General features: G+C 37.2%; 1 protein-coding gene across 5 annotated transcripts in view; it reads left to right on the top strand.

Annotated features, from left to right (window-relative positions):
• The window catches only part of CCDC88C (coiled-coil domain containing 88C), a 98,413-nt gene that overhangs the window by 48,318 nt on the left and 36,693 nt on the right, over positions 1 to 13,402 (top strand). For 4 of the 5 annotated variants that reach the window (XM_032233081.1, XM_032233072.1, XM_032233106.1 and 1 more), the window contains exons 5-11: positions 1,249 to 1,307; positions 3,442 to 3,525; positions 6,154 to 6,294; positions 8,601 to 8,785; positions 10,017 to 10,098; positions 10,517 to 10,675; positions 12,822 to 12,968. In XM_032233081.1, coding sequence (XP_032088972.1) covers positions 1,249 to 1,307; positions 3,442 to 3,525; positions 6,154 to 6,294; positions 8,601 to 8,785; positions 10,017 to 10,098; positions 10,517 to 10,675; positions 12,822 to 12,968 — 857 coding nt within the window. The remainder of the gene's footprint in view (positions 1 to 1,248; positions 1,308 to 3,441; positions 3,526 to 6,153; positions 6,295 to 8,600; positions 8,786 to 10,016; positions 10,099 to 10,516; positions 10,676 to 12,821; positions 12,969 to 13,402) is intronic. The other variant, XM_032233089.1, reaches the window with a different exon arrangement.

Here is a 13,402-nt window from a genome sequence, read left to right as displayed (position 1 = left end):
TAGGCACAATGATTTCAGGGAGCATGTGATTGTATTAGCTCGACTGGAACAAGGAGGATGAATTTCAATCATGCAAAACTAGACATGAAAGAGTAACACATTGTTCCCCTAGAGTAGGTCAATTTACAGAGTCCATGGCTTGGCAAAGACACATTTATTTTTAATTCTACATAAACTAAATTTAACAAATATTTAACAAATAAAACTTAAATTGATGTTTGTTATGATTAAAAGATGTTCTGTATGGTGTAATTCAATTAGTATGGATCATAACCATTTAAATGGACAACCATTTAAATTTGAGTCAGCAGTGTGCAGCAGCTGCCAAAAAAGCCAACACGGTTCTAGGCTACATAAATAGAGGGATAGAATCAAGATCACGTGAAGTGTTAATACCACTTTATAATGCCTTGGTAAGGCCACACTTGAAATACTGCATTCAGTTTTGGTCACCACAATGTAGAAAAGATGTGGAGACTCTAGAAAGAGTGCAGAGAAGAGCAACAAAGATGATTAGGGGACTGGAGACTAAAACACATGAAGAACAGTTGCATGAACTGGGGATGTCTAGTTTAATGAAAAGAAGGACTAGGGGAGACATGATAGCAGTGTTCCAATATCTCAGGGTTTGCCACAAAGAAGAGGGAGTCAAACTACCCCAAGACATCTGAGGGTAGAACAAGAAGCAATGGGTGGAAACTAATCAAGGAGAGAAGCAACTTAGAACTGAGGAGAAATTTCCTGACAGTTAGAACAATTAATCAGTGGAACAGCTTGCCTCCAGAAGTTGTGAATGCCCCAACACTGGAAGTCTTTAAGAAGATGTTGGATAATCATTTGTCTGAAACGGTATAGGATTTCCTGCCTAGGCAGGGGATTGGACTAGAAGACTTCCAAGGTCCCTTCCAACTCTGCTATTGTATTGTATTGTATTATAATGAATTATTTCCAGCCTTTTAATCATACTAAATCAAATTCCATTTATAACATGCATTGTTCTAAAACTCAAGTTATATAACTTAAAGCAGTTATGAGATCTACTGTTATAATTTCAAATTATAAGCAGTTTATATTCTCTAGCAGAAAAATAAAAATATGATATAAAACCACTTTGTATGTGATCCAAATTTAAGGATTTGCAGTCTCCTAAACAGCAGTTTGCCACTGATTTTAAATTGTACATGATATACTTTTTAAAATAAAAACCTTCATAATTTTTATATTAATGGTCAATTTTTTGCTTCTTAGGTAAAAGTATGGATGAAATTAAGAAGCTGCTACTTTTGGTATTGGGTTGTGCTGTACAGGTAAGTTTGGTTTTGATTGCTATTAATTCATTTAAATAAATGGAGTATAAGTATAATTGAGTAATTGTGTCATGAGGTACATTTACACCTCCAAATTAGTGTATATAACAGCTGCATGGTAACATTGGTAACAAAATACTCATAGTCTAACTCCTTAATGTTGTTGATTCACTAAAATAAATAAAAAATGCTCATTTTTAAAATATAATTTGTAAAAAATAATTTATCAGATGAAATAAAATATCAAAGCAAAGCAAACCACTTTCTATAACCTCTTCCATCCTAGTAACTTGTTTAAGTAAAAGAAAATGCATAGTGGTACAAAGTACGTAGTATAGAAAAACTTTTTTTTCAAGTTTAAATAATTTGAACTAAATGACATAAGCATTTTAGAGTTAAAAATACTAAAGTTGGTTTTCCCCATGCTATAATTAAATAGAAGGTTACTGATATTAAAATGTAAAATACATCTTGTGCTTACTCAACAAATAATAGAAGGAAATAGGTCAACATCTTAGTGTTTATTTCCAAAAGATACTCATCACAGCAACAGTTTTATGATGTTCAGACCAATGCAACATTCATATCAAAAACCTTTTGGACGTCAAATCAAAGTACCACAGTTGTAATAGAGAATTAAAACTAAAAGTTCATTTTATCTTGTTCATTAATGTTAAAATCACATTGAAGCTCATGGCTGTATAGAATTTTGAAATTATATTTCTGTGTCCATTATATTACAGTAGCATGTGTTAGTAAAATGCTGGTACAGATCTTATTCACTGGCTTCTTTCGCACAGTTTGCATACATTTCAGCTAGTATACCAAATTTTACATATATTACTATTCAAATATAAACTATTTTAACAATTCTCATATATATGTAAAATTTCAGAAGAAATACCTTATGTTCCAATTTCTGGGTTTATGTTATGAAAGCTGAGAATTATTCTTCAGACATCTGCAGGGTTAATTTGATGTTATAAGTATTCAGATGCTCTTAGCAACATTTATTTTAACAGATTTAAACATTCATTCAGTTGCGTTATATTTTGTTTCCAATTATTCAGTCCTGTGTTAAAATGCCAAAAGCCGTAACGATTATGCACAAGAAGAATAGATTATCTGTTATTGGAAAGTTTGTATAATGCGAACACACAATTCTGCTAAAATAACTATGGGAACCAGGATTTAAGGTCAACCTTTTTGTTACATGGTTAGGACTTCAGCGGTTGGAAATAATTTATTAACTACTTAAATCATACTTGACATAAACTTTCTAAATAGTGATGAAATTTCTTACCCCTCCCTAGTTGTTACATTAATATATCATTGAACTTTAAAAAATTCAGAATAGTAAAAGTGTTTTGTATTTGTGATCCTGATAAACTTGTGTACGATGCATTCATTATTATTATTGTTGTTGTACAATTGTATCACAGCGGCCAGTTGTTTCGCCGGATTTGGCATTGGTTACTAGTCGGGCTCCACCCAGGGGCCTAGGACGTCGTAACGTATTTTCGTAATATGCGTGCAGATCCAAGCAGTGCGGCTTTTTGCATTTGACTGATGGTGATTTTGTCAATTTTTAACTGTTTTAAATGTAATTCCAGTGCTTTTGGAATAGCACCCAGTGTGCCAATTACCACTGGAATTACCACTGCTGGTTTGTGCCATAGTCGTTGAATTTCGATTTTTAAGTCCTGGTATCTTGTGATTTTTTCATGTTCCTTCTCGGCGACCCTGCTATCACCTGGTATTGCGATGTCTATGATTGTGACCTTATTTTTCTCAACCAGTGTGATGTCTGGTGTATTATGCGCCAGTATTTTGTCGGTTTGTATACGGAAATCCCACAAGATCTTGACCATCTGATTTTCGGTGACTTTTTCAGGCTGATGTTCCCACCAGTTTGTTGCTGTTTTAATATTATAATTTTTGCACAAATTCCAATGGATCATTTGTGCTACTGAATTGTGCCGCAATTTATAATCAGTCTGCGCGATTTTTTTACAGCAGCTGAGTATGTGATCAACAGTTTCATCAGCTTCTTTGCAAAGTCTGCATTTGGCATCATCAGAGGCATTCATTATTATTATTATTATTATTATTATTATTATTATTTTGCTTACAGTGTGAAAGAAAAGAAGAATTCATTGAAAGAATAAAGCAGCTAGATATTGAAACTCAAGCCGCAATTGTTTCACATATCCAAGAGGTGACATTCTAATTACCTTAAAAATTCTAACGTTTTACAATAAAACTTCCTTTCTGTTGTCCAGATTATGCATTTTCCCTATCCTATTTTCTAAGATAGCCTAGTACCGTATTTTCACGACTATAAGCCGCACTGAAAATCCTAAAATTTGATCCAAAACCGGCAGTGCGGCTTATAACCCGGTGCGCTTTATATGTGGAAAAAGATCTCCCAGCTGCTTTCGCGGCTTCCTGGAGCGCCAAGAACCTTCGCGCTCTTCTCCGCTCCTCGCGACTGCAATAGATGTCCAGAAGCGGCTTTTGGGGCTAATGGGGATTGGATTTCCAGCTCGATAACCCCTGCCGCTTCTGGACGTCTATTGCAGTTGTGAGGAGCCAAGGAGAGTGTGGAGAAGAGCGCGAAGGTTCTTGGCGCTCCAGGAAGCCGCGAAAGCAGCTGGGAGAGGCGCGCGGTTTGGTTTCTCCTCCCTGGATGTCGCAGCAGCAGCCCCAAACTCACCGATCTCATGCGAAAAACACTGAGATCGGTGAGTTTGGGGCTGCTGCTGCGACATCCAGGGAGGAGAAACCAAACCGCGCGCCTCTCCCAGCTGCTTTCGCGGCTTCCTGGAGTGCCAAGAACCTTCGCGCTCTTCTCCACACTCTCCTCGGCTCCTCACAACTGCAATAGACGTCCAGAAGCGGCAGGGGCTATCGAGCTGGAAATCCAATCCCCATTAGCCCCAAAAGCCGCTTCTGGACATCTACTGCAGTCGCGAGGAGCGGAGAAGAGCGCGAAGGTTCTTGGCGCTCCAGGAAGCCGCGAAAGCAGCTGGGAGAGACGCGCGGTTTGGTTTCTCCTCCCTGGATGTCGCAGCAGCAGCCCCAAACTCACCGATCTCATGCGAAAAACACTGAGATCGGTGAGTTTGGGGCTGCTGCTGCGACATCCAGGAAGGAGAAACCAAACCGCGCGTCTCTCCCAGCTGCTTTCGCGGCTTCCTGGAGCGCCAAGAACCTTCGCGCTCTTCTCCGCTCCTTGCGACTGCAACAGATGTCCAGAAGCGTCGGGAAACATGCGGCTTATAACCCGGTGCGCTTTATATGTGGAAAAAGTTTGAAAAATTAACGTTAATTGATACTGCGGCTTATAATCCGGTGCGGCTTTTGGTCGTGAAAATATGGTAATTAATTGTTCTGTTGCTACAATTCAGTTCATATACAACACCATTCTTTTAAAAATGTCAGGAGACTGAATAACAACACCAAGGGTAATGTTATATATGATCTTCACACCTGAATGTTGCTTCACCAACATTTAGCTATTCTTCAGGACTGTATAATACAAACACATTTTTTCAGTCACTGTATTCTTGCCTGTAATTCTCATTATTGTATTTATATTCAGTTTTTCTCTTGAGAACTCCAGGCAGGGTACATGGGGTGGGGGTATTTCCACTCATTTTATCAACCCCACAGCAACTCAAGCTGGTTTGAGAAAGAAAGTGAGTGGCTCAGAGTCACCCAATCAGCCCATTACTGAAGTGGAGATTTAAACCTCAGTCTCAACATTAACTTCAACACATTAGCCATTATATTAAATCAATGATTTATGTTGTTTGCATTCAATATGTTAATTTTTAAAATATTTACCACATCAGGAAAAACTTGCATTGCGTGGATGAAGAAATAAGGCCTTACTGCAAAAGTTCATTATTTTTATTTTTTTTAATTGCTCTTTGATTTTTAAATAGCTATTCCAAAACTACAGTTATATTTAATTTCACAATGCAAATTTTATTTATTTTGACCACTGGCTATTCATAGAAAAACAAGCCTGGCTTAGAAACACATCCATTTTGACTGTTTTATTAAAATCTTGGATTTCTAATTTTCATAGCCATTACATTTTTGTTGAAGAAAATCTAATCAATGGTCTAGAATAAATGCAATGTATTTTCACTAAAATAATGCACATGGGGTAGCAAAGGATTCCATTTATTGCCTACAAGTACCAAACACAGGAGCAGATTAATAGGTTTCCAGTTTGCCTGCTAACTTGGATTCCCCAACATTTTGGGTATCAGTGTCCAGCCTCCTCATTGCCTCATCTGAAGTCTCCCCAGTTATTGTTTCCTGCTGTTGAAAGTCAAAGTGTTCAGGTTTAGGAAGAATAATTTGATAAATCAAAAGTATTCCTATTGGCATAAACAAGTATTATAACTGTTTATCATAAATTATACTGAAAAGTTATTAGAATTTAATTTAATTAACTGGCATTCTTAAATATCGCTTACTATGTAGAACAACAGTATGTACATTGGAAGTTAAGCAGAACAGTCTGGGCAGGGATAACACCTGCAGATAATTTGCAAAAATAGAGTAAGAGAGAAAAGATCATTGCGAAAAAATCTTAATAAGGATTTCTGTCATTAAAAGTTGGTTGCCAAACAGCAGGCAGTGATATGGTATAATTTCTTATGCAAGCTTCTTATGCTAGTGGGTGTGGCTAACAAATCTGTGCAGTTTTGTCTATTGTTTATTTATTATACCAAGGCCAGGATCAGACTTGTTGCCTGAATCATCTATTATTCATACCTAGAAATAAACAAACGTCACATTCATGGCTTTTTACCCTTCTTACTTTCAGGTAACCCATAATCAAGAGAATGTATTTGACTTGCAGTGGTTAGAGCTACCAGCTATGGCTCCAGAAGAACTAGAGTCTCTTTCCAGAAATATGGTTTTTCACCTTAAGAGGCTGATTGATGAGAGAGATGAGTGCACTGAGGTATGTATTAATATACGGGCATACTTTGGACTTTTCTTTTCTCTTAACCCTGTACTCTCATATTGGATTATTTCATTGTTTCTAAAATACGAGCTTTTTATTAAATAAATACATAAAAATTTATAAAATAAATATATAAAAATTGGGTAAAGGTTCCACTCACACATATGTGCTAGCCATTCCCGACTCTAGGGAGCGGTGTTCATCTCTGTTTCAAAGCTGAAGAGCCAATGCTGTCCGAAGACGTCTCCGGGGTCATGTGGCCTGCATGACTAAATGCCAAAGGCACACGGAACGTTGTTACTTTCCCCCAAAGGTGGTCCCTATTTTTCTACTTATATTTTTTACATGCTATCGAACTGCTAGGTTGGCAGAAGCTGAGACATTCGAACCGCCAAACTGCTGATCCTTCTGATCAACAAGCTTAGCATCTTAGCCACTGAGCCACCGTGTCCCCTTATAAAAATTAAGACACCCTTAATCTCTCATTTTTTTTCAAAACTAATATAAAATAGATAGTAGTATTCTTTTGGCCTGCTTACAGTATTAACATTAAGAAGTTAAAATCTGGTAAAATTAAAGATTCCTTTAAGTTAACTTTGACTCTTGGTTGGCACCTGGTTTAGGAAGATTTCTCATTGTTCACTCTCCTGCATTTGAGCCATTCTGTATGTTCCTTAAATTTATCACCTATTCTGTATAATAAAAGGCTTCCCTAGCTTATTTTCACTTGCCATTTTTTATCTGTGCATTGAGACACAAGAACCTTTTCCTTTGATATCAGGTCTTTTAAAAACCTTCCTATTTTCTGCAAGATGGTCTCACATTAGGAATGAAACTAAATGTGACTGTGAGACTAATGTGACTAAAGGAGGCCTGTCTTCCACATATGGGCCAGTCATGATGATACAAGAAATGGAGATGAGTGGGAAGACTAAGTGTAATAGCAAAATATTGTGAGAAACACACAACAATTATTTTCTTATTTTACTTCCCCTCCATCTGTCTTCATCCCCTTGCAGTTTTCTCCTAGTTGGAGTCACTTGGTAGAATCTGAATTTCATGGACAGAAAAGTGATCGGGAATAAGCTATGCAAGTTAAGATATAAAATGCAGGCAGTTTTATGGATTTTTGCTCCTACTATACTTTTTCTTGCAAAAGGTTCACTAGAGCCTCTTGATCTCCTGCTTGAGCAGGAGAATCCTATACAGGGGATCCTATAGGAGCAGGAGATCCTATACCAAGAATCCTGGTACAGAGTCTCCTCCTTGAACAGGAGGTTGGACTAGAAGACCTCCAAGGTCCCTTCCAGCTCTCTTCTGATTGAAAGATACTTAATAAGAAAATGATGAGTTTACATTGGTATATCAGAAAATAACTTTTTAAATGTTTTTAAAGACAGTGCTCCATGCTATTGTCAGTGTATCCTTGGATTATTTCCACACTGTTTTTGTTAAAAACATGGCTCAGATATACTTAAGTTTTCACTAACATATATGCCCTTATAAGGAAGCACTGTACATTTCAGTAATGCATGTTAGAATAGCGGAAAGGAAAATAATAGAAATAGGCAATTCCTAAGATCCCAAACAGAGATTAGGACTTTTTAATCTGTAAATAATAGAAGAAACCAGAAGGGAATGATGACATCATAATTCTCAAATTGGGTAGCAACCATCTCCAATGACCATTTCAACATTTCTAATTGATTTTCTGCATGGAAAATCTTCAATCTAGATATAAGCATGCATGGACTTTTATGGATAATTATGTGCCTGTATACATTATTGCCCATAGAGGTATTGAGGCACAATATGCACTGGTTCATGATACTAGGGAACGACAGCTGGTCCTGGCCCCCTACCCTGAAATGTTCAATTTGAGTCAATATTTTTCTTTTAAGAGAGTGAAACCTATATGAATACCAATATGTATTTCTTCATATATTTAAGAAGAAAAACTTAAGCATATGTAACTGAATTGAAAGCATCTTACTTTCCTGTAACCTTACTGCCTTTTCCTCCTCCCATAAGTGTTCATGTCATATATGGATTACAAATTCCTCAAGATGAAAATATGTCTCTTTGTTATAACTCTGTGAAGGAACACATGTTAAATAAATCCAGCATCTTGGGGCCTGTTTTGTTAAGATTCAACTAAACTTGTTGGTAACTTCTTGAATTTGTGCCACAACAATTTTTTATGTCCATTTGTTTGCCATTTTCTTTTTGTAAATCATTTCCTTCTATGAATATCTTACATATATGATGCACTTTTTTCTCATACCTTTTAGTTTTCCTTCCAGGTAATTGTAGATCTCACTCAAGACAGAGATTACCTGCAGTCCCAACAGCCACTGAGTCCTCTAAAAACATCAAGTCCAGCTTCTTCCCCAAATCTTGCCAGCCGTCTCTCCAATGAGGACAAGCAGCATTTGTCTGTGGAGCTTGCAGATGCAAAAGCCAAACTAAGAAGGATCAGGCAGGAGCTGTGAGTACTAAGAGTGAGAGCACTTTGGTCTGTACTGGTAGTTGTTCATTTGGAATATAATTTTCAGGATAGGACACACCATAAAAAACAAAACATTGCGCGGTTGGTTCATTTCTCCCTCCTACTCGTGCATATAGACAAACTTCCATACAATAGCCATTCTTAGCAGTTTGTGTAAAGAATTAGCAGAAAGTACAACAATTTTCATTTAGTGACAGTTCAAAATTACAGTGGCACTGAAAAAAAGTGACATGACCATTTTTCACACTTATATTGCAGCAGCTCCCATTGTCATGTGATTTACATTTAGAGGCTTGACAACTGACTCACATTTATGATGGTTGCAGTGTCCCAGAGTCATGTGATCTCCTTTTGCTACCTTCTGACAAGCAGAGACAATGGGGAAGCCAGACTCACTTAACAACCGTGTGACTAATTTAAGAACTACAGTGATTCCCTTAACAAATGAGGCAAGAAAAGTTGTAAAATGGAGCAAACCCACTTACATTTCTCACTCAACAACATAAATTTGGGGCTCCATTGTCATCATAACTTGAGGACTACCTGTACACACTTAGAAATGTTATGAGCGGATATAAATACAGGAGGTCCTCGCTTAATGACTGTTAAGTGTTCCACAACCATTCAAATTTGTGACAGCACTGAATGAGTGCCACTTAAGACCTGTGCTGAGAATTCCTGCCATTGTAGTGTCCCCATGGCCACATGATCACCATCTGCAGTTTTCTGTGCCTGCTTCAGAATAGCAAAATCATCAGGGAAGCTTGCAGGAGGTTGCAAATGGCAGCCATGTGACATCCACTTAGTGACCTGTGATGCTTAACTATGGCATTGCTGTTCTGAAGCAATTTAAGACTACATGGCTTATCAAGAAAAATTCTGGTCCCAGTTGCCATTGTAGATCAAGGACTACCTGTAAGACAAAAAAGACTTATTGTTTTGAATGTGTGTAACTTGTGGCAAAAATCTATTTTAGAACAACTTGCTGAAACCCACTGTTCAGTATCATTTCCCCTGTGTTATGATGCCTTTGGGTGAATTTCTCATTTTTCTAATAATTGTGGCCTCTTTTTCATTGGTCTATGGTCATTGTTGGTTTTGCGGATTTAATAACTAGGAAAACTGAACCTTTTTATGTTCCTCTTGCTGAACTTCAGTGATTTCCACATTTGGCAGAAGAGTTACTAACTAACTTGTATGAAATCCTCAGGGAAGAAAAATCAGAGCAGCTTGTTGACACCAGACATGAAGTAGATCAGCTAGTCCTGGAACTACAGAAAATAAAGCAGGAGGTAATGATATCTATTAAATTATAAAGAACAGCTATTAACATGCATTGGTCTTAAAGTGATACATATATACATACACATCCAATTTCAGGGCTGGTACTCTTGATCAGGACAAGAAACCCTTCTTAGTGTATTTAAGGAATTCAAACTTAATGAATGGAGAGATCTGAATCTGCAGATCAATTGGCAATTTCAGGTCATTTATTGCTATGTTAGTTGCTAAGAGTTACTGGGCATGGTAATAACTCACATGTTTCATAATTTCTGGCATACACTTACCTTTGTTTTGTGGGAATGAATAGAGAATGAATTGTGCATACTGAAAATAGCATTAATTCTTAGTCTTGCTCTCCTTACGGTGCTTCCTTTTTTGTTAATAAGTCATTTCAAAAGTTTGCTGTACTGATTTTACTTTATTCAGAATATTACCCTCATGGCAGATGCTCGCTCTGCTCGGGCCTACAGGGATGAGTTAGATTCCTTAAGAGAGAAAGCAAACAGAGTGGAGAGACTTGAGATGGAGCTGGTCCGGTGTAAAGAAAAGCTTCACGATGTTGATTTCTACAAAGCACGGATGGAGGCAAGTTGGGTTATAGCAAGAATGGGAATTTTGGTGTTTGCTAATTTAATATGATGTATATTATATTATATACTGCAATTGTTTAGATTGACACTTGCTACCTAATGGTTTCATACAATGATAACAACATAATTCTTATAAGAACTAGCAGCCTTTGGACATTTTGATGGCCACGGTCCCATATAAAAGGTGGTTATGAACTATCTTTTCTCTGACTGAGACTATTTCTAACACTACCTGTGAGCTGGTCACCTTATATTCTTAATTATATCCTGTCCTGGATAAAGTTTTTGGAAACCTGAAAGGGAACATATCAATCCATCCCTGTCTGCCAGCCTACAAATAGAACTCTACCTGTAGCTTTCTCCTCTCTGTAGCAGAAGACACTGGTAGAGGAGTATGACTACAATTAACACTCCAGCCCTGGTTATTTAAAATTGCAGTATAATGACACTCTTCCCCTCTAGCAAAAGACCTGGCCATAGGTGAGAGCTCACTATTAGATTTGGAATCTGTGCTTGGTTTAAGTCCAGATGGTTAAAGATTCTGGTAATCAACAGCATGCTCATGCATCCCACCTGATCATTCCCCTGGGCTGTAGAGTGCCTAGTTTCTCCTGGAAATACTCATATTCATATTCTGGTATGTCACTTTTCTAGGAAATCAACCTCCATACGCTAACTCCAAAATCTGCTCTCAGATTCTCATTTTTGAAGAAGTGTCAGATCAGAAGTTCAGATCTGAGTGTAATGCTCTACATTAGGGGTGTCAAACTCAAGGCCCAGGGGCTGGATCTGGCCCACAGGGCTGCCCTGGAAACAGTGAAGGACCAGCCTGCGGTGCTTCTATCAGTGAAAATGAAGCTTGGGAGGGCTGCATGTGGTTTCCCTGAGCTCATTTTTCGCTGGCAGAAGGTTGCAGGAGGCCATTGGAGCTGGAAACAGAGCTTGTGATGGCTGCCTCCCCCCCAGCTTTGTTTTTGCTAGCAGAAGGTTGCAGGAGGCTGTTGCAGCCAAAAATGGAGTTAGGGAGACTACTTTCACTGGCACAGCACTCGGGCCACCACAGATGTCCCCCAACATGAGTGACATCCTGCCCCCCGAGATCAAACACAACCCTGATGTGGTCCTCAATGAAATCGAGTTTGATACCCCTGCTCTACATTTCTGTTTTTAAATTTACCCATGCCCAGCAAGGGAGGAACCAACTTCAAATGATCAGGGATATTTCTCCAAAATACTGCTCTTTACTAATAAATTAGATTGATCAACAAGTATGGCTTTGTGTTTTGAGAAAACACTTGGGTGGAAACAACAATTATATTAGCCGATCTGTCATCAAAAAGTAATGATGCTGAATACTAGTATAAAAATAATTTCTTAAGGGGAACGGATTATTCCAAAAGCAATACCATTTAATAAAGCTTTGTTCAGGATTGCAGATAGGAATAGAAGTTTGCTTTCATTTAATGATGTTCTTTTCTGTGGAATGGCCAAACTGCCTGCTGTGTAATCCCAGCTTATTGTGCAGCTGTCTTGGACATCTAAGAAAAGGGGCTGTAGAAACAGAATCTAGCTTTAGTACCTCTTTCCTCCCTTACACTCTTAGAATTCATCAACTCATGTTGTTTAGTAAAGTGTTGACTGTTTCTTTGCTCTCAAATTGTTTAAGATATTAAAACTTTTCATCTACATAGAGGAAGAAGTAATAAGTAGTCCAGTATTGCACCCTGTCATCTTATCTACAATGGCTAATTGCAACTGTTAATTGGCAATTTGTTTATTTACTTATTTTATTTGTTTGCTGCCCATCTCACCTAGAAGCACTTGCTGGTATTTCATCAGGCATAATTGTATTTCATCCTTTTATCATAATAATTTTCATAGGGATGTAGGGTTCTATTCTTGTAGAAGAAGGCACATGAAAATTACTTTTACATTCTAGCATAATACTTTTGCCAATCTAGCTAAATTCTAACTTTGCAATAATTGAAGAATTTTGTAGATACAACATTATTTTTCTATGTCATCCATTGCCCACAGAAAAATATTTCATGGTATGCTATTGATGCTGATATTAAATTGATATTATTAAAATTGGATGGTGTTTAAATCACTCAGCAATTTGTGTTTTTTTTTACTTGCAGGAGCTTAGAGAAGACAATATTGTATTAATTGAAACAAAGACAATGTTGGAAGAGCAACTGATGATATCAAGAGCTCGTGGTGATAAATTACATGAGATTGAAAAAGAAAATTTGCAATTGAAATCCAAACTTCATGACATAGAACTGGTACAGTGTGATATTTTTAAACATTGGCAGAATTTCTTTTCAAGCTAATTAGTTTTCAGGCAACTGAAGAATGGTCTCATACCAAAAAGATTAACAGTGCAGCATTTTTTGAAAATGCTGAGAATCAGAATGACACTAGCTTGAAAGTATGAAGTTATATTCATGTGTCAAGTTTGCATATTTTAATGGTAATGTACAGGTGAAACTCAAAAAATTAGAATATCATGCAAAAGTTCATTTATTTCAGTAATGCAACTTAAAAGGTGAAACTAGTATATGAGATAAGACTCATTACATGCAAAGCAAGATAGTTCAAGCCGTGATTTGTCATAATTGTGATGATTATGGCGTACATCTCATGAAAACCCCAAATCCATCATCTCAGAAAATTAGAATATTACATGCAATCAATAAAACAAGGATTGTACATAGAA

Source organism: Thamnophis elegans, chromosome 1, assembly GCF_009769535.1.
Source record: "Thamnophis elegans isolate rThaEle1 chromosome 1, rThaEle1.pri, whole genome shotgun sequence".
Taxonomy (NCBI): Eukaryota; Metazoa; Chordata; class Lepidosauria; order Squamata; family Colubridae; genus Thamnophis; species Thamnophis elegans.
This window is presented reverse-complemented; position numbering and strand designations above follow the sequence as displayed.